The sequence below is a fragment of the Tasmannia lanceolata genome, unplaced genomic scaffold, assembly GCF_043159265.1.
Source record: "Tasmannia lanceolata isolate RefF3 unplaced genomic scaffold, GAP_Taslan_0.1 ptg000034l, whole genome shotgun sequence".
Lineage (NCBI taxonomy): Eukaryota > Viridiplantae > Streptophyta > Magnoliopsida > Canellales > Winteraceae > Tasmannia > Tasmannia lanceolata.
Window position 1 is genome coordinate 4,615 of NW_027518711.1, and position 19,631 is coordinate 24,245.

At 37.4% G+C, this 19,631-nt stretch overlaps 1 protein-coding gene across 1 annotated transcript in view; it reads left to right on the forward strand.

Annotated features, from left to right (window-relative positions):
• The first annotated feature begins 5,039 nt into the window (after positions 1-5,039).
• LOC143859572 (uncharacterized) overlaps positions 5,040-19,631 on the forward strand; it is a 47,099-nt gene continuing 32,507 nt past the window's right edge. Inside the window, exons 1-4 of the mRNA XM_077370224.1 lie at positions 5,040-5,178; positions 5,909-5,932; positions 11,532-11,637; positions 11,792-11,860. Coding sequence (XP_077226339.1) covers positions 5,174-5,178; positions 5,909-5,932; positions 11,532-11,637; positions 11,792-11,860 — 204 coding nt within the window. The 5' untranslated portion in view covers positions 5,040-5,173. The remainder of the gene's footprint in view (positions 5,179-5,908; positions 5,933-11,531; positions 11,638-11,791; positions 11,861-19,631) is intronic.

Consider the following 19,631-nt stretch of genomic DNA (forward strand, 5'->3'; position numbering starts at 1 on the left):
TCAAGCTTGGCATCCAATGCAGCGAGTCGGTGCATAATAGCATCAAGAGTTTGATCTTGTCGTTCGGATCTCTCCCTGATTTACAGAAGCTCTTGAGCAAGGTTTTCTGGCGGGTTCCCAGTCATGGTGTAGTCCTGCTTTGATACCAAATTGTTATAACCACAGCCCCTGCCTCTGCCTTGATTCTTCTTAGGAGCAATTTTGAACAAGAAGGAAGAAGAAAGAGATAGAGTTTGTTCAATTCGAGGAGAACCAACCTCCAATATAATATGAAATTTTAGATAACAACTGCTGAATTTTCATTAACATTAACAGTTAATATACATAGATCCTACATAACTACCAACAAAGTAAAAGACTCAACCACATACCCTCAACAGACTCGACGTTCTACACCACTACCTTAACACAACACCTAAGACATAACCATCTAACAGACTCCAACAACTGCTAGTCCATGTGGACTTTATTTACCACGAATAGAGAGAAATACGCACACAACACCCTTCCTCCCCGGGCCACCCATCTAGAGTAATTATTATGACTGCTCCTTTAACACTACAAGGGGGTGGCTTGGGGAGGAAGCCGGAGAAATAAAGGGAGACGAAGAGAAAAGTACGGAATGCGGACTGATGTTTGGAGTAATTACGGATTGTGGGCACCTTTTAAAACAATAACAAAAAAGGGGCTAATCTTCAAAATCAGGTTGGAAAAAGACCCTGATACCCTTCTGACATCGACAGAGACGTCATTCAACTTCATTTTTCATTACTGCCTATTAAATTGGCGCGCTTCACGAGACTTCTTTTGGTTCGTATGAATGTGTATTTGAACCGAAAGAACGTTGGGTTCGTTTCTATCTTGGACGTAGGAAATATCTTGGCCGTTGGAAATAACTTGGCCATCGGAAATAACACGTGTTGAAAAACTTTTTGGAACTCTGACAACCCAAAGTCAATCATTATCTTTTGCACTTCTCTTTTGGCTGAGAACGGTATCGTTATTGAATACGTCTATTTTGGCTTTGGGTTCGCTTCTATCTTTTCACTTCGCTTTTGGTCCTCACTTCTGTTTTGGTTTATAAAGGTAATGACACGCCCCCAAGCCACACACATACACATACATATTCACAACACAAGGCTTAAGGGTGCGACAGCGCCGTACACCTGCAAAGCAAGCTTCACAAGTGTACAAGGCTAGCAAAGCAAATATCAAAACCTTCTGCAATAATCTAAATAATCAAATTTAAATAAATTTCGTTCATCCAATGATCAAATCTCAATTTCTTTCCAAATCTCTCATCTAACCCAATATCCCATAAAATCAAAGTAACGGAATCAAATGACACAGTCTCAATAATCCTAACAATACTCATTGTCTAAAGAATGTAAAGTACTGAAAGATAACAAAAATCCAAAATCAGATATCACTTCCGCGCCTCCTCGCCGACTCCACGAGGATCAAACTCTGAAAATGTTAATATAACCACAGTCAGCTGAAAAGCTTAGTACATAATAACGCACTACAAAAGTGGAGTCATTGCATGCTACAAAGGAAAGGTTCACAACTAAATGAAAAGGATTTAAGCCACAAGTGAAGTAATTAACACAAGTTCAATACTGAGGAGTAAGGTTCATAAAGGCATAGGTCAAAGTGTCACAACTAAAGAGTAACATTGTTCAAAAGATCAAAGGCTAATAATGAATAAAGTAGGTACAAGCTACACAAGGCATGGCTAATCACAAGAGCAATAGCTTAGAAGCAAAGCTCATAAAAGATGTCTCATAATGTCACCACGAAGGGAGTCACAAGTTCTGAGGGTCACAGAAGGGAAACTCATATATGCATGGCTAATCATCGGCTTAGTCCAAAAAGCAAGTTATTTTCACCCCGACTGCCCATGGGTCCACAAAGCAAGTTATTTTCACCCCAACTGCTCACGAGCCCACAAAGCAAGTTATTTTCACCCCGACTGCGCACGAGTCCACAGAGCAAGTTATTTTCACCTCGACTGCTCACGGGTCCAAAAAGCGTGTTATTGCTTATATCGACCGCCCACGGTGTTGGAACTGGTTCCTGGGTTCACATACCTGTCGACAGAGCCAACGTTTATACCCCATTGGCGGGATCATAGTTCTTATGTTCACATATAGGCAAAAGCCTGTGCCCCACTGACAGGGGTCTTTTTCTGAGTTCACATAGCATAAGCCTCTCAACGGGTGTTCAAAGTTCACACAGTTCAAAGAAAGGTGTTCAAAGTTCAAAGTGGTGTCTCACATTAGTTCCAAAGTGGATTCATATAGTAGAGGATGTCTGATAGTTCAAAGATTCATATAGTTAGAAAAATTGAAAAGGGGTTTCACAACTCCAAATTATTCGATCTGAAATATATACTAAATAATAGGGTTCAATAAAGTTCATACGACATTCAAAGATAGTAATTCAAATGGATTTTTCATAAGGTTGTCAATGTAGATGGTCACACAGTGGTCAAAGCTCATAAGTGTGAAGGAATCACAAGTGGGTTTTCACAAAAGTTTCATATATTGGGAAAAGCATTCAATGTAAGTCTCTTTGCCATAAGATTCACTAGATTTCAAACAATAACGGAATTAGTGTGCAAGACCCAAGTCAAGTCTAAAGTTTATCAATGGCTCCAAAGATTCAGAGAGTTCGGGATTCACAATCAACAATGGCATAGTATTCGAAAGGTAAATCGCGGCACTAAAGTAGTACGAAATTATGTACCTCGAATGGCTACTATACATCCCTTCAAAAATTTCTAGGGCACAATACCTATCCCAAACAATGGCATTCATATCAATAAATAGGCCTAAGATAGTAGCCAAAGCAGTGGTTAAAACCTCCCAAAATTAAGAAAAATACTACAAAATTTTCACTGGGTTCGGAAGTCCGACACTATTCATCTGACGCCCGCATCACTATTCATCGGACGCCTCTGAGACTTGTGTCACACTCTCGGGTTCTCAGTTTACTATTCATCGGACGCCCGACACTATTCAACACTATTCGTGACTAGTTTTTGCGAAAATTTCAGATTCGTCCCGATTTTCCCAAAACTTCAACGGACTATAACTTTTTCGTTTTAGCTCCGATTCGCACGTGGTCGGATCTGTTGGACTCGTATCGACGAGAGGAATCCACCTAAATCAATTTCACGCTCCGAATCGGTGCGAATAATTATTGTAAAATAATCTAATCTTTTAGGTTAAGCTTTATAAAACTAAAATTCTATGACATAAAGGCCAGATCTTGGGTTCTATGGGGATCGAAGGGCGATACCAAACCCATGGAATCCAAGATCAGTCAAAGGGTTCATATTCTAAGTCATATCGATCTCAAATCATATCTTTTAAATACTTTAATCCTTATTTTAGTGTTCTTAACATGTTAAATCTTCTGTAGAACACAAATCTTACCTTGATTCGCGTTCTCTCTTCGTGAATCGTGTTCTTCCTCTCTTTCTCCTCGTAGACCTTCTCTTAAGGCTGCAAAGACGGTTTAGGGTTCTTAATCTCTCTTAAAGTTGTATTTATAGACTTTTCTATAGAAGCCCTAATTCTAATGCAACTCTAATGACAAAATTACGCTTCATTCTCAAGGGGGACGAATTTTAAAGGGAGGCATATTTCGGGTATTTACAGGTAACATTATTGAATACGCCTCTTTTGGCTTAGAACGACGATGTTATTGAATATTTTATTATTTCTCATGTCTCTTTTGGCTGAGAACGCCGCCGAAATATTAAGGGGTACGCCGACGGAAATAGGGTGTAAGTGGAAATAGGGTGTACACCGGCGGAAATAAAGGGGTACACCGGCGGAAAGCGTAAATAATAGGTAAGCCGACGTAAATAATGAGGATCAAAAGAGAAGGGAAAAGATTCTAAGCCAAAAGAGAAATAATGGGTACGCCGGTGTAAATAATGGGGTAAGCCAGCGTAAATAATAAGGACCAAAAGAGAAGGAAAAATATTTTAAGCCAAAAGAGAAATAATGGGTATGCCGGCTGAAATAATGGAGTAAGCCGGCGGAAAGCATAAATAATGGGATAAGTCGGCGTAAATAATGAGGACCAAAAGAGAAGGGAAAAGATTTTAAGCCAAAAGAGAAATAATGGGTATGCCGGCTGAAATAATGGAGTAAGCCGGCGGAAAGCATAAATAATGGGATAAGCCGGCGTAAATAATGAGGACCAAAAGAGAAGGGAAAATATTCTAAGCCAAAAGAGAAATAATGGGTACGCCGTCGTAAATAATGGGGTATGCCGGCGGAAATAGGGTGTACGTTAGCAGAATTCATGGGTACGCCGGCGTAATTAATGGGTAAGCCGGCGTTAAATAATGGGGTAAGCCGGCGTTAATAATGAGGACCAAAAGAGAAGGGAAACGATTCTAAGCCAAAACAGAAGTAAGAAAAGATAACGCTGCTCACTAAAGTATTCAATAACGTTAGCGTTCCAAAAAGTTTAAGTTTTCTAACACGTGTCAAGTATCCATCCGTCTCTAGTTATTTCCGACGGCCTATATAGAAAAGAACTCAAGGTTCTTTCGGGTCAAATACCCTTTCAAACGAACCAAAAGAATTCTCGTAAAGTGTGCCAATTTAATAGGCAGTAATGAAAAAAAGAGGACTTTGTCGATGTCAGAAGCGTATCAAGGTTATTGTTTTAAAAGAAGCCCACAATCCGTAATTACTCTAAACATTAGCCCACTTTTTTTGTACTTTTCTCGGAGACGAATATATTCCATTGTGGAAAAGCGACTCGGTGATGTGAAAGATTCCACGTGGTTTCTAATTAAATGAAGGGAAACATCGGGGTTGATATTTTCACCCCCTGTAGTACGCATTCGCCCATCTGATCACCTGATTTGACTTCAAATAAGTGGGGCGAATGCGTACCGGAGAGGGGGTGAAAATATCATCTCCCAATATAGTGGCATCTCTCTTTATTTTAGTTGAATTTCGCGACTTCAGATATTTGTCTCCGTTTCGCTTCGGAAAGCGAAATAAACAGTGAGTAAAATATCTCCTTCGGTCCATCTATTTATTTTGCACTAGATTAAAGATCTCTCTCTCTCTCTCTCTCTCTCTCTCTGTTCTTCTCCGCAACGCAACCACTCTTCTTCTCAGATTCCTCTCGGTCTTGGTTTATGAGGTAATCGATCCCATCTTTCTATTTACTGATATCTCAGGTCACGATTTCTTCTTCTTGCGGGTCTTCATAAAAAAAAAAGGAATAAAAGGCGGCGTTTTTAGGGTTTTTTCCCTGGGCCACCCCCTTGGTTTCTTTGTATGCCCGAGAGATCCCTTTTTACCTAATTTTGCTTGGATCTGCACTCTTTCTTTTTGTTAAATTCCATGTTTTATGTTTCCTTTTTTTTATTAAAGAGATATTTCCCCCTTTTTCTATGTTGCTTTGTTGCTTCGAAGTCAGTTGGGATGTTCGAGTGTTTTCTGATTCGTTTTGATCGGTTCCTTTTGGCCCTGTTTGGTTTGCAAGAGTTTTCTGGAAAACTTTGGAAAAGAAAAACTTTTTCAAAATTTCATGATCTTCCAATGTTTGATTACTTGTGAAAAAATGTATCTTGAATGACTATAGTTAGGGTTTTATTTACGAGGACCTTTAATTTATAGGGATATCCCTAAAATTTATCACTTCCTTCTAAATTGTTGAAAAAAAATTTCCTAGGAAAACACTTTCCTCAAGAAATGTTTTTCCTGCGATCCAAACTAGGCCTTTGTGTATTATCTATCCTTTATCATGATTGGGTAATTTAGGATGGAAATTTTTGGTACTTTGTTGCATTTGAACTTGGAATTTATTATTCTTTAAGAATATATTGACCCTTTTAAAATTTTTGTTTTTATTTTGTGTTTGTATGCAGCTCAAAGGAGAGACCCACTCTTGGGTATGTTTTTTTTTCCTCGCTTCATTCGATTCGTTGTTATTTTATATATATATATATATAGAGGAAAATGATTGTGAGCTTGAAGCTCATATAGCTTATATGAGCTTGAGGGCCCAAACACATGGGTCCCACATTTTTTGTGGTGACCCAAACCATTCATTTGCAAGGCCCCATCATAGATAGGGTGTGTACCAAAAACCAGCTCCATTGGATCATCCTATCCCCTCAAAAAGCGGAGGGCAAAAATGGGCAGATTTGTGGCAAACGGTGTCTGTCCATTTTGCCCTCCAGTTTTGGATGGGTTAGGATGATCCTATGGAGCCGATTTTTTGTACACACCCTATCTATGTAAGGGCCTTTCAAATGAATGCTTTGGATCATCCTAACAATGTGGGCCCACATGTGTTTGGGCCCTCAAGCTCATATAAGCTTTATGAGCTTCAAGCTCACAATCATTTTCCTCATATATATATATATATATATATATATATATATATATATATATATGCTATCTGATTGATGCACTATTTTGTTATACAATTAGTTGCACCACCAGTAGTTTTCTCTTTTACTAGTGGTTACTTTCATTGGGTGATAATTTGTGGTATATTTTATTGAGATGTCAATGCTTTGGAAGTCTGGCTTGGTTTGACTTTTAGCTGGTGGATACTATTTATGCTAATTTTGATTTTTTTTTTTTTTTGACTTTTTTTATGCCCGTGTTCCTACCGTTTGAAATTGTTACACTTTTCCATATTTCTTCAAAATCTGGGTAGCCAAATTTTAGTTTTTTTTTCCGTGGCTAAACACTTCTGTTTAGTTGAAGTTTTTTATCTGCAGAAAGGGATGTGTATGTTTCTGCCTAGTTAACATGTTCAACATGTTATCCTTGCTTATCATTTTTGCCAACATGATTCACTAAGCTGTAAAAAAGTCTTCGTGGTTACAGAAAGTGTTGCTTGGTCTTATATTTTGATTTCATTGCCGAGTTGATACATGCTAGGTACCATTGTGATTATGTAGTTTCTAGCTACCCTGATGTCTGCTTATTTTCCTGATATTGCTCAACACAAAAGTGTATTTATAATTCCAATTGGAGCTTTAACCCATGGTTGTCCATTTGCTTTTGATCTGTTTCTTTAAAGAACACACACAGGGAAGTGGCAGTAGCACCCACACATTAGGGAATGGTTGTTTATCCACATTTGCAGCCAGATAGACAATGAAATGTCAGTACCTAGTAATTACGATATTGATGTGCCCATTCTGCCATATCATTCTCATTCTTGGCCTCAAATCATACCCATATTATTCCCTCTGCAGAATTGTGGCTTACTGCCTATTTATAGGTGTATATTCTTGTTGTTTATGAGATCTTGAATGTATGGTAATAGAAGAAAGAAAACTATGTATTAGCAAATATTGTAATAGGCGTCTGAATATATTTACATGTACAATATTTTGATATGGTTTGGAAAAGGTACAGAGCTATATGCGTATCCACAAATGGGATTGTGGAGGCCTTAGCCTTTTTCAGGACAAGATAGTTTGTGGATGGAAATCCAAGAGGTGGCTTACTTATGAGAAAAAATAAGTCCCCTTGCCTATCAACGAGAAAAGAGTGTCTGTGAACTCTTTATGCCTTAGTGACTTTTGATTTTTATCTTTAACTTATCTGGCACTGTCTTGGGCTTTAGGGGTCTGGGTTTGGAGGTGTGAGAACTCTTCATGCCTTTTTGAGTTTTGATTTTAATCTTTAACTTATTAGACAATGTCTTGGGCTTTTTGGGAGGGACAGTTTGATACCTAACAGCAATGATGGCGAACCATTTTTATTTTGGACGGGCTCTACACTTGCATTATGTTATTGGGAATAGTGTAAACTGTAAGCTGGAAGGGACTCCTAAGTCTAAGTCCTAACTAGGTCTGGCTGGCTCCCTATCCATATACACGAAAAGATTGCTTGAACCTTGCCTTTGATGGTTTATTTTTATCTTTAACTTATCTGGCACTGTCTTGGGCTTTAGGGGTCTGGGGGTTGGAGGTGTGAGAACTCTTCATGCCTTTGTGAGTTTTGATTTTAATCTTTAACTTATCTGGCACTGTCTTGGGCTTTTTGGGAGGGACAGTTTGATACCTAACAGCAATGATGGCGAACCATTTTTCTTTTGGACGTGATGGAGGGGCTCTACACTTGCATTATGTTATTAGGAATATTGTAAACTGGAAGGGACTCCTAAGTCTAAGTCGTAACTAGGTCTGGCTGGCTCCCTATCCTTATGCACAAAAGATTGCTTGAACCTTGCCTTTGATGGAGTAGTGAAGGCTTTTCTATATCCATTGGGCTTTGATGAATTATTCTTGATTAGTATAGTTATAGTCAGATTGTTTTGGTCTTTGCAGGGCAGTGGCGTGGTCCTTATTGTGGTATAGCGTGTGGATGTGCTCCTGGTTTCTTTTCTTCTATGATCTATGGACATAGACTCACAAGTCGAGTCTTGACATGGATACAAGGTGTCTGACACCGCAACCACTAAAAATCTAGAAGCTGAGACACGTCCGCACACTCACATACATATAAAATTACTGAATACTAATCAGAATTTATGACCAGATAAAAGTGATATTCATTTAACAAACTAATATATCTTAGGATTAAGCAACGAAAAGTCTAAAACAAACAAGAGGTAACGAGACTCCAATCTGCAACGATAATCGGAGAACATTAGGATACAATGAAAATAACATTGGAAGAAAAGTTTGTTTTGGGTTTTAGGTTTAGGGGAAGGGGATTATATCACATATTAATTAAAGAAGAGTTAATAATAAATGCGGTAAGCATAAGTGTAAGCCCAAGGGTTCCCATGTGTTCAACCATTTACCTTACCTTCTTGTTTTGATGCTAGCAAACCCAAATTGATTAGCATTTATGGACTAATGTGTTGCTTCGAGGTGTTGTGTTCTATACAGGAATTTGATACGTCATATCGCCATTACACAACTCATCCAACACATGGCTTGCGGATCCACACACACAACGATAAAAGAGCTTGCATTCACAGAGAAGACATCATCATTGGAGGATGTTCAAGTCAAGAAGCTTGAGATGAAGATCCCACAAGTTCTTAGCAAGTGTCAAGAAGAAGCTTGGAGATGAACCAACATGGTGACACCTCATGTACCTCTCAACATGTCTTGAAGATTGGAGTGAGTCACAAGAGCCAAGTCAAGTTCAAGATGTTTACTCGCAAGTCAAAAAAGTCCAAGAAAGTGCCAAGGAGCGAAGGCATTCCAAGAAGACTCAATGATATACTTTTTAGAATGTATTTAGAGTCCTCTTGATTTTATGTTAATTGCACTTTCAAAAGGTTTTCAAATAGTTTTCATACTTAACTTTTTATATCTTTGAAAACCATACACACATCCAAAAATGTGTTTAAAAACCTAGGACTAAAGCCCAAAGACCATGGCCCAAAGCCCCTGATTTTTATACGTTAAAAAGGAATTTTATATAGGGCCGGTCACATCCAGAGTTTCCCGGGCGACCGTGGAAGCAAGGCTGAAAATCCAGCACTTGGCTTCAAATAGCGGGCCGGTCGGGTAATCCGGGCGACCGCGAAAATGGTTATGTTGAAACAGAACCATTCCAGCATGGTTTGGGCCGGCGACCCCATGGGCCGGTCGACCCCGGATAGGTTTTTGAGCGAAATTTTTAATCAAACAGGTAGCCCTCGCCGGGCGACCGCCATGGGCCGGTCGACCGCGACGGTAAGAAATTTGAAAATAAAAAAAGAGAGCCCGATAAGGGTGGGCGACCGCCGTAGCTCGGTCGACCGCGCCGGTCTGGCAAACTAGCCGTTAGGGCTTGACTTTTTCAACATAGTTTTTTACTGTTTTGCCCCCAAACGGTCATATTTTCAAATACACTATATATACACTGTCAAAACTTATCTAACAAAGCTTTTGAACATTTTTGAAAGATTAAATCCTATCCTTTTGAGCTAAAACCTTGATATCAAAAGTTTAACCTCTTTGAACTTGTATTTTTACATTCTATCAAGAGGAACTCCATAGGCTTTACTTTTGTATATTTCCTTGGAGTGTTTGTGAGCTTAAGTATTTGTAACCCCCCTATCAAGAGGCAAAGAGAGTTTTCATTTTTAGTTCTTTATTGTATTGAGGGTCTTGGATTTGGCCCGGTAACAAAGGTGAATCCGGTGTAAGAGGGAGTGTCCCCTTGCAAGGCTTCGTGTAGAAAGAGTGTGTTCCCTTTGGAGATTGGAGAAGGTGGAGTACGGCTTGGAGATTCGCCATTGAAGAATCTCACCTTTAGTGGAGCACCCAAGGAGGTAAACTTGGAAGAGTGGAGTAGGTCTTGTGATAGACCGAACAACTATAAAAGTTGTGTGTTCCTTGTGGCGTGGCTTCTTTCTTCTCCTTTCCTTTGCACATTGATGATTTGGTAAACTCTAACCTTTACTTGTATTTATGTTTTATTGAACAAGGGTTAGGGCATATAAAAGTTAAAGTAACATCTAAACCCTAGCTTTCACTATCTTGCTTATTTGAACAAGGACTAGATTAATTAGTGCTTAATTAGCAAATTAATCTTAATAATCCTCTTAATTATGCCAAGAATTTTTAAATAACCAATTCACCCCCACTCTTGGGTTGCCACACTTGCATTTCAATAAGTTTCAATTACGAAACACTATTTCACTCTTGACACAATACAAAAATGTGTCGAGGCACACATATTAAGCTTTGACATTGCTAGCAGTATGTTTACAAGTGTCGAATGGAGTGTCGATACATGTCGACATGTGTGTTGGTCTCAAGATGCATATCACATATTAATTAAAAAAGAGTTAATAATAAATAAGGTAAACATGTTTGTTGGTGTCAAGACGCATGTCAACAATAAATTCAAAGTGTCGACTAAATCATAGATATTTTTATTCCTTTGCTGAGGAAAGATTGTTGTACGGAAGCGATTTTTTGAATATGATCTATTGGACTATGGAGGGAGCTGCTCCTAGGTGGAGGTTAGCAGCTGCATGCTTGTTTGCTATTTTCACTTGCTTTTGTTGGTGGCTTTTTTTTTGCTTCTCACATATCTACCTGACACAATTTATTTGCTATGGACTGGTTGGCTACATATTGGAAGTGTTGTAGTTGAACTTCTAGTTTTTTGTGCCAGTTTCTTTGGGCTAGTTATGTGGTCTTTTTGGCTCTTTCTGGTGTTATTAAATGTATTTTCTTTTATAACTGTTGAGTAGAGGAAAATCTTCAAGTCATCGGTCGAATGCAGATTACTTCATTTTATTCTATTGTGACAGAAACTGCTAGTTGACATGCTGCATAGTGTTATTGCAATAGCTTTTCTCATGGTTTGTCTGATATTTATATGCTGAATGATTACTATATATTATCAATTGAATATACCTGTGACGCTCTTTTGGTTGAAAACAGTATGTAGGATTATGGATGGATAGATAAATATCTTCTACGGTTGCACTGTGTAGCTATATGCTTTTAGTTTTTGCTTTTTTTTCCATCATCAAAGCAGTATTTATTTACTTATATTCTGTTTATTCAGTGGCACGCGGATTAAGACCCGCAAACGGAATATAGCAGCTCCTTTGGACCCTGCAACGTTTGCAGATGCAGTGGTTCAAATTTACTTGGACAATTCTGGTGATCTGGTAAGTTTTCTTCTCATATTTTGGTAACTTTCAGTTATTATTTGCTTAGCAATCTGCTGGTGCATCATTGACATTTTGGGGAAAAATCAAGTCTATCTTCCGCATTTGAGTTATTTTTATAACCTGAAATATCCTGATGAATTTGCCATATTAGGAACTTGTTGCCAAGAGCATCGAATCTTCGGATCTTAACTTCTCAAGATATGGTGATTCCTTTTTCGAGGTAAGCACATCCAATCCTTTCTTCATTGTTCAATTTTATTTCTCTTGCATTTGCAATATTTATCACCATCTTCTCCGTGAGCCTGAACTTGTAAATTCACATGTTATGTGTGGACTGTTGGTTCCCTTTTTGTTTCATTTCTGACATACTTTGCTGATGTGTAATGTATAGATCATGATTTTCATTTGTTTGTGGAAGGGCTAATGCAGTGCTGACATATTGTTAAGAAGAACTTGGTAATTCTGACCTATCACGTCAACAGCTTCACTTCTTGGGTTCAAAATGAGAATAATCACGGGTTGAAATTTGAAAGACAGCTATTGAAGCATTTCAGACCTATTATCTGTATCAACAAATTTTAGCACTCCAATCAATGGTATTTATTGGTTTCTATACATCCCAATAAGTCCGTGTCATGCAAAATAACGGCTTTCGTTTGCGTCACCGTTGCATTTTGATTTTGTTTTTTATTTCTTTCTTTTGAACTAGTATATTAAGGAAACTCCAATGAGGCATTCAACCAAGGAAAGAGAAAAATGACAAAAAAAAGGAAAAAAGAAAAGGGAGAAGGTTTATGACAGAATTGAGTAGTGCTTAGGCCAATGGACTCCAGAGATAAAGGGATATGGCATTAAATAGAGAAAATGGATACATTGGTCCATCTCTTTTTCTATCCTTTTCAATGGCTTCCAATTTGGCTTCTTTTATCCCTCTAGAAGTCTCAGGCAGGGTGACCTAATTATCTCCTTTTCTATTCGACCTTGCTGCGAAAAATATAGGAAATATTATAGGAAAAGCTGCTGAGACTGTTCTTCCAAATGTTCTTGAAGCTTGGCTGAGTGTTGTGGTTGTGATCCCACTTCCACTGTGTTGACAATAGTCTTATTCTGGAGTTTTTTATTCAGGTTGTTCCAGATCAGCCCTATTCTAGGGTCATTTTAGTCCATTCTTGAATTTTGGCAATTGCAGGGCCATCTGGTTGTCTACAAAAGACTCCAATGTTTATAGAAAATCCTATTCTCGTCCTGCATCTGGATAATTTATATGGAAAGAGATGATCACATCTTTAATAAAAAAATCTAAAAGTCTTGGCCATCTAATTAACACAATTACTGTGCAAGTTTTCTAGTATGCCTGTAAAACTAAACATTCTCAGAAGTTAAGCTTCAAGATATCTGACAGGATCTCAATTTCTAATGGTTACTTTCTTCCTCCCCTGCCTCATGACTCTCGGGCCACACCCCCTGGCGTGGGTGTCTTAAGCTTAACTTCATTTTTTGAATGATAAAGTGAGCATTATCAATGGGGTCGAAGTTCAGAGTGGGTGTCTTCTTGGATTCTGATAATAATTTGATTCTTGTCTATGTAGGCTCCTTGATGTAGCTCATGCTATGGATTGGGAGATTATGACTCGTGGCTATGTGGTTGGGATTAAATCTTTTGAAGTAAAGAAATTATCAAAATCTTTGAATTAAGGAGATACAAGTTAGCAAATTTTCTGGGTACTTATAATGATCTAAGAAATGTGCATGAAATGCCCTATTTGTAGGTGTTTTTGGCGGTGGGGTTTCATTGTTGCCTCCCTTTTAGTATGGGGTTTGCCCTCTTTTGTTTTTAATTAAATCTTACATTTAAATATAGGAAAAAAAAACTATAACTCTCTCATCGCATGCCAAATGGCGGCGGGGTTTCATAGTTGCTTCCCTTTTGTTTGGGTTTTGCCTCTTTTGTTTTTTATTTAAATTTACATTTTTTTAAAAAAGGAAAAAAACTATAACTCTGGCATCGCATGCCAAATGACTACATTTCTGTATGTAGTGCCATTTCTTTTTGGTAGCTAAGCTGGGATCAAATCTCTTTCCTCAAGGTTGACGGCCAAAACCTTGACCATTGTGCTAGAGGCTCAATCCCTAGTAGTTCCATATTCATTTTTTCCACATTAGCCATTGTAGCCCTCCAAGCAAGGATATTTGCTTCCTCTTACATTCCAATAGGACCGTGCCATGCAACATAATGACTTTCATTTACAATGTAGTTACCTTTTTTTTCAATAAGCAATTTATTTAAAAATGGAAAACCAAAACTGACATACAACTGAGGAAAGAGAAAAAAAGAACAAAAAGAATGAGAGAAGAAGAAAAAAGGAGAAACACAACTAGATCTCAGGCATCATATGCCAAATGACTACATCTCTACAACTAGTGACATATTTTTCAAGTTTAACCATGACCTTTTGTTTTCTTCTTCGTAAACATTTGGCTGTCTGCATGCTATTCTTTTTTGCATGCAAGTGCAATCTGGAGTGAAGTGAAGCATGGATAATCACAATTGGGTGTTAAAGTTCATTTTTTCAGGAAAGCATGTTAGCAAGCTTAGTTCATTTTTGGGAATTTTCTGTTATGTCCATTTTTTGCAATTATGCTTTGCCCTTTTGCTCACAATATCAATACATTTAAATCTTAACAAGCATTTAGTGCATTGCGTGCATTTAAAATATTGTACTTGTGATCGATTTACAAGAAATTCTATGACGTTACGTACTACTACATAATAGGCAAATGAAGTTCTAACACATTTAATGGCGTTTCCTTCGTACTTTTAAGTTCATGCTTCCACTGCCATTTTCCGATTTGTATATGTTATACATTGGTTGATATGCATCGATCTTTAGGCAATTTGATATTATGGACACTCTATGAATGTCTAGCTAGATTGCACCGGTATTATGTGCGTATTATAGTGTTTAAAAATGCGGATATGACGCGGAGCACAGCCAAGAAAAATCCTTGCAGACTTGGCATGGATGCGGCCAAGAACGCGGTTGACGCGATCATAACTTATGAGAGTCAAAGGAGTTTTTATTGACTCTGTAAATCACACCAAGAATTAGGAGTCTTGTACACTTGCATCCTTGTGGATAGAAACACTAATTGTATGAGGAAACAACTGCGAATGCCAGACGTTAAAACTTCCCTTTTGTTGACAATATCTCTCCATCCTTTAGATCTAGAGGTACTACCGTCAACACCCAGCTCTCTAAATCCACTCTATACTTCCTCTCTATATTCTCTCTCAACAATTACTTCTTCTCCACTTTGAATCTCTTGATCCACTTCCCAAGCAAAGGCATTGGTTATGCTCTGGGCTCCTACTCTTCAAGAAACCTTACTTCCAGGATTTGCAAACCACCTTCCAATCAACAAGGTGGTATTTTTGTGCTTCTTCCCTATCATTCAACGTGAAGTTCGGGACGGAGTCTATCTTGTTGATCACACTGGCTGGGCACTGTAAAGAGATGAAAAACAGATTGACAAATTAATCAAGAAGGATTTAATCAGCGTGATTTTATCCTAAGAGAAAGGTCAGCCTTCTTCCAATCCAGGACAACAACTTACATTCAAATCTTCTGATGATTGCGTCCAAAGGGACTTGGCTGGGCGGCCCATGCAGAGAGGCAAACTAAGATGGAAGGTCATCAATTCCATAGCTAATAGTGTGGGCAAATCAGTGTAGATCATCCTCGGAAACCAGACACCCATAAACACCATCTTGAGGAAGCTGATGCGTTGTCTTGATGTTGCTTCGCAGAACTTAAAAAAACCTTCGTGTTGTTCCCTTGGGCTATAAATGACTTGTAATAAATTGAAGTGTCTTCACATATTGTACGTGGGAGATCTTGAGCTCCAACTCATCCACTCTAAAACCCTCAAGAGGTATGGATTCTGTTGTTATGGTGAATATGAACGAGGAGAGAGGGTCTCCTTGCCAAGGGGCACACAGTCCCCTGAATCAACCTTTGTGGAACCTATTGACCAAAACTGAGTTTCGAGCCACGAAGTAGCAACATCTCATCCAATCTCTCTATATAATACCAAACGCAATGCGATTGAACATTTAATCAAGGAAGTCCCAATCCACATGATCATAGGCGTAGGCATTCTACATGTCAATCTTGCGTAGAATCCCCTACCACTCTTAGTCTTAGCATGAGAGTCGATGCATTTCTTAGCGACAAAGGTAATTGTAACAACCTGATTCCATAACCAAGGTCGCTACCAGCAAAAGAATGAGAAAAGCCTTTTCACATAGTTTTTTTTTTAAAAACAATAGTTTGATTAAAGAAACTAAAGAAAAATCATTTTTATTCCAAATATCAATTATCTCTTACACTTGAATTGAATAAAAATGAAAATAAAATCTACAATTACTAAAAACAACTGAAACATCTAAACTTCTAAAGTAGAAATAACCAACTAAGGGACTTAACTATGTCGTCATGCTCAAAACTACTACGAATGCTCTCCTATCCTGAATGTTGCTTAAATTCATATATCCGCGAAAGCACTATCAGGTTCCTCTTCTATCATATCACCTATGAAATCTGGCCGGGGAAACTAAGTTAGCAGCATTGTCATTTGACTGAAAAGTGTAATAAAAGTACAACATAGATAATTGCATTTGAAAGATAGAATTTCTCATGACTTACACTTAATGAAGATGAACAATAGAAAGAATAACAACCTATGAAGATGCCAAATTATAGATACGATAACACGATGAGGAGTCCAATAAAAGATATGCATCAACATAGCATAAGCTACCTAGGTATCTAGAATTACAATGATAATCATATCATCTCAGTAGGTCATAGGGTTCACTAGCTCCTTATAATTATATACACGATGGGAATCCTCACGTACCCGTCAATAGGTAGCCACACTTAGTTCTATAACCTTCTCGTACTTTAGTACGAGGGCAATACAAAATATCGTGTGTATAGATTACGTCATAAAATAAAAAGTCCTACCACACAAATTTTATGGGAATAATCATTGAATTCATTGGTATAAGTAAAATGTAGCATACGCATGAGCAATAGAGGTGAGACGTGAATAACATAAGAAATATAATCCTCAAAACAATATCATAGTTATAGCTAAGATTACAATTTTCAGTCATTATTTGCCTTTGATTCCTCGAGTGCAACGAATAGTGAAAAAATATAACTCTAAGGTTCAACCAGGAAGAAACTTGTAATATTTCATGACAAAGGGCATAAATTATTTATTCTAATATTATATATTCTTCTTTAGTTTTATTTGTTAAATATACTTATTTAAGAGGGAGTATTATTATTATAAAAAATGTCGTTACCAAAGGCTCGTGGGTTTTCAAAGTGAAAAAGTGGAGGGAATTTATTAAAGTGTTCAAAGGCTTCGTAGTTATTTAAGTTCTTTGTTGCTAAATTAAGGGTGCCTTAAAGGAATGATAATGACAACCATATTTTGATATTTGCACTCTACATCTTTTATTATTTTAGGAGCTGCCAAAAGATGTTACAATTCCTGAAAGAAAGAGGTTTGTATGCTAAATAAAAGACAAGGGAAGTTAGTGCACTTATCTAAAACTGGTAGTGCAAGTACAATAGTTTTTGTTGAGGGGTGTGCAATTATTAAAACATGGTAGTGTCAACATAGGCAGTGTGCAATTATCAAAGTGTTCCACGCCTTTTTATTAGTTGGGACACCCAGGGCAAGTGTACGTGGCAATCAACCCCATTTAATCCTTCTGACGTGAAGTACATCAGCCCTTCTGCAGTCATTGATACACTGCTGCTGGGTGTTCCTAGTAATCAAAAGGGGCGGATATATCACTTCCCTTAAGAAGCCTTTGAACACTTTGATAAATTCCCTTTACTTTTACACTTTGAAAGTCCACGAGCCATTTTGGTAATAATATTTTTTTTATAATAATAACACTCCCACTTAAACAAGTATAATTAACTAAAACTAAAGAAGCATAGATAATATTAGAATAAATAATTTATGCCCTTTATCATGAAATATTACAGGTTTCTTCCTAGTTGATCCTTAGAGCTATATTTTTTCACTTTTCGTTGCACCCGAGGAATCAAAGGTAAGCGATGACTGAAACTTGTAATTTTAGCTATAACTATGATATTGTTTTGAGGATTGTATTTCTTATGTTGTTTACGTCTCACCTCTATTGCTAATGCATATGCTACATTTTACTTATACCATTGAATTCAATGATTATTCCCGTAAAAAATCGTGTGGTAGGACTTTTTATTTTAGGCCATAATCTATATATACGATGTTTTGTATTGGCCTCGTACTAAAGTACGAGAAGGTCATAGAACTACGCGTGACTATCAATCGACGGGTATGTGAGGATTCCCATCGTGTATATAATTATGAAGAGCTAGTGGACCCATATGACTTACTGAGATGATATGATTCCCATCGTACTTCTAGATCCCTAGGTAGCTTATGCTATGTTGAGACATATCTTTCATAGGACTCCTCATCGTGTTATCGTATATATAATTTGGCATCTTCATAGGTTATTCTTTCTATTGTCCCTCTTCATTAAGTGAGTTTTGAGAAATTTTATCTTTCAAATGCAATTATCTGTGTTGTACTTTTATTACACTTTTCGGTCAAATGATCTTGCTGCTAACTTAGTTTCCCCTAACAGATTTCATAGGTGATATGATAGAGGAGGAACCTGATAGCACTTTCACAAAAGAACAAATTTAGGCAACATTTGGGATGAGAGCATTCGTAGTAGTTTGGGGCATGACGACATAGGCACATTCTCTAGTTGGTTATTTATGCTTTAGTAGTTTAGATGTTTCAGTTGCTTTTAATAATTGTGGATTTTATTTTTATTTTTATTCAATTCAAGTGTAATAGACAGTTGATATTTGGAATAAGAATGCTTTTCCTTTAGTTTCTTTAATCAGATTATTGTTTTTTTTTTTTAAATTATGTGATTTTGGATTTTCTCATTCTTTTGCTGTTAGCGACGTTGGTTATGGAACCGGATCATTACAGTAATAAAAGAGGCACATGTGTCATTTTTTAATGTTTGCATTTTTTTTCATTTTTTATGCATCCTCTTTTCTTTGATGTTTGATATATGATAACCCTTTAAAAGCAATCCTATCGAATCTTTGTTTTATTTCACGTCACTATTTGAAATATCCAAGAGTAGGGATGTTCATTCGGTTATAACTGAACCGATCGAAATAACCAATCCAATTTCGGTTACCTAGATTAAGCATTCGAAACCGAATTTTCTAAAAACCGAAAGAAACAAAACTAAATGAACATTTCGGTTGGTTCGGTTAAAACCGAATAGTGAACACCCCCAGTCAAAAGCATTCCTCTTGCTTCTCGAGTCTCGGCTCTCCTCTCTCTCGTGCGATGATAAATTGATGATTAGACATTTAGACTATAGTCTATTAGTCTATACAGGCCCCACACATAATTATAAAAAAGGGCGATGATAAATTGATAATTCGCACCCCCTGTAGGATATTTCGCACCCACTTGTTTTTCTCGTTCGGTTAAACCGAATTTTATTTTACGAAACCCGAAACCGAAACCGAAAACCGCAAGTTGTAGAATTAGGAACCGAAACTGAACCGATTCTCAGCATAACCGAACTGAAATAACCAAACCAATTCGGTTCGGTCTGTTATTTCGGTTATAACCGAATAATGAACACCCTTATTGTAACGACCCGGTTTCCATGACCGAATCGCTACAAGCAACACCTGTCAAAATACTCATATTTTTTTAAAACCATATATGAAAATTAAATAGCCATAGCTCTTATTCCAATATCAAGAATGTCACCTTACAATAACTTGAACTAAAAATCAATTTACTCAATTAAGTGAAGTCTCAAACTAGCCAATTTAAAATAAATTCAAAGTATTGACGAAGGGTATCGTCTTCCTTAA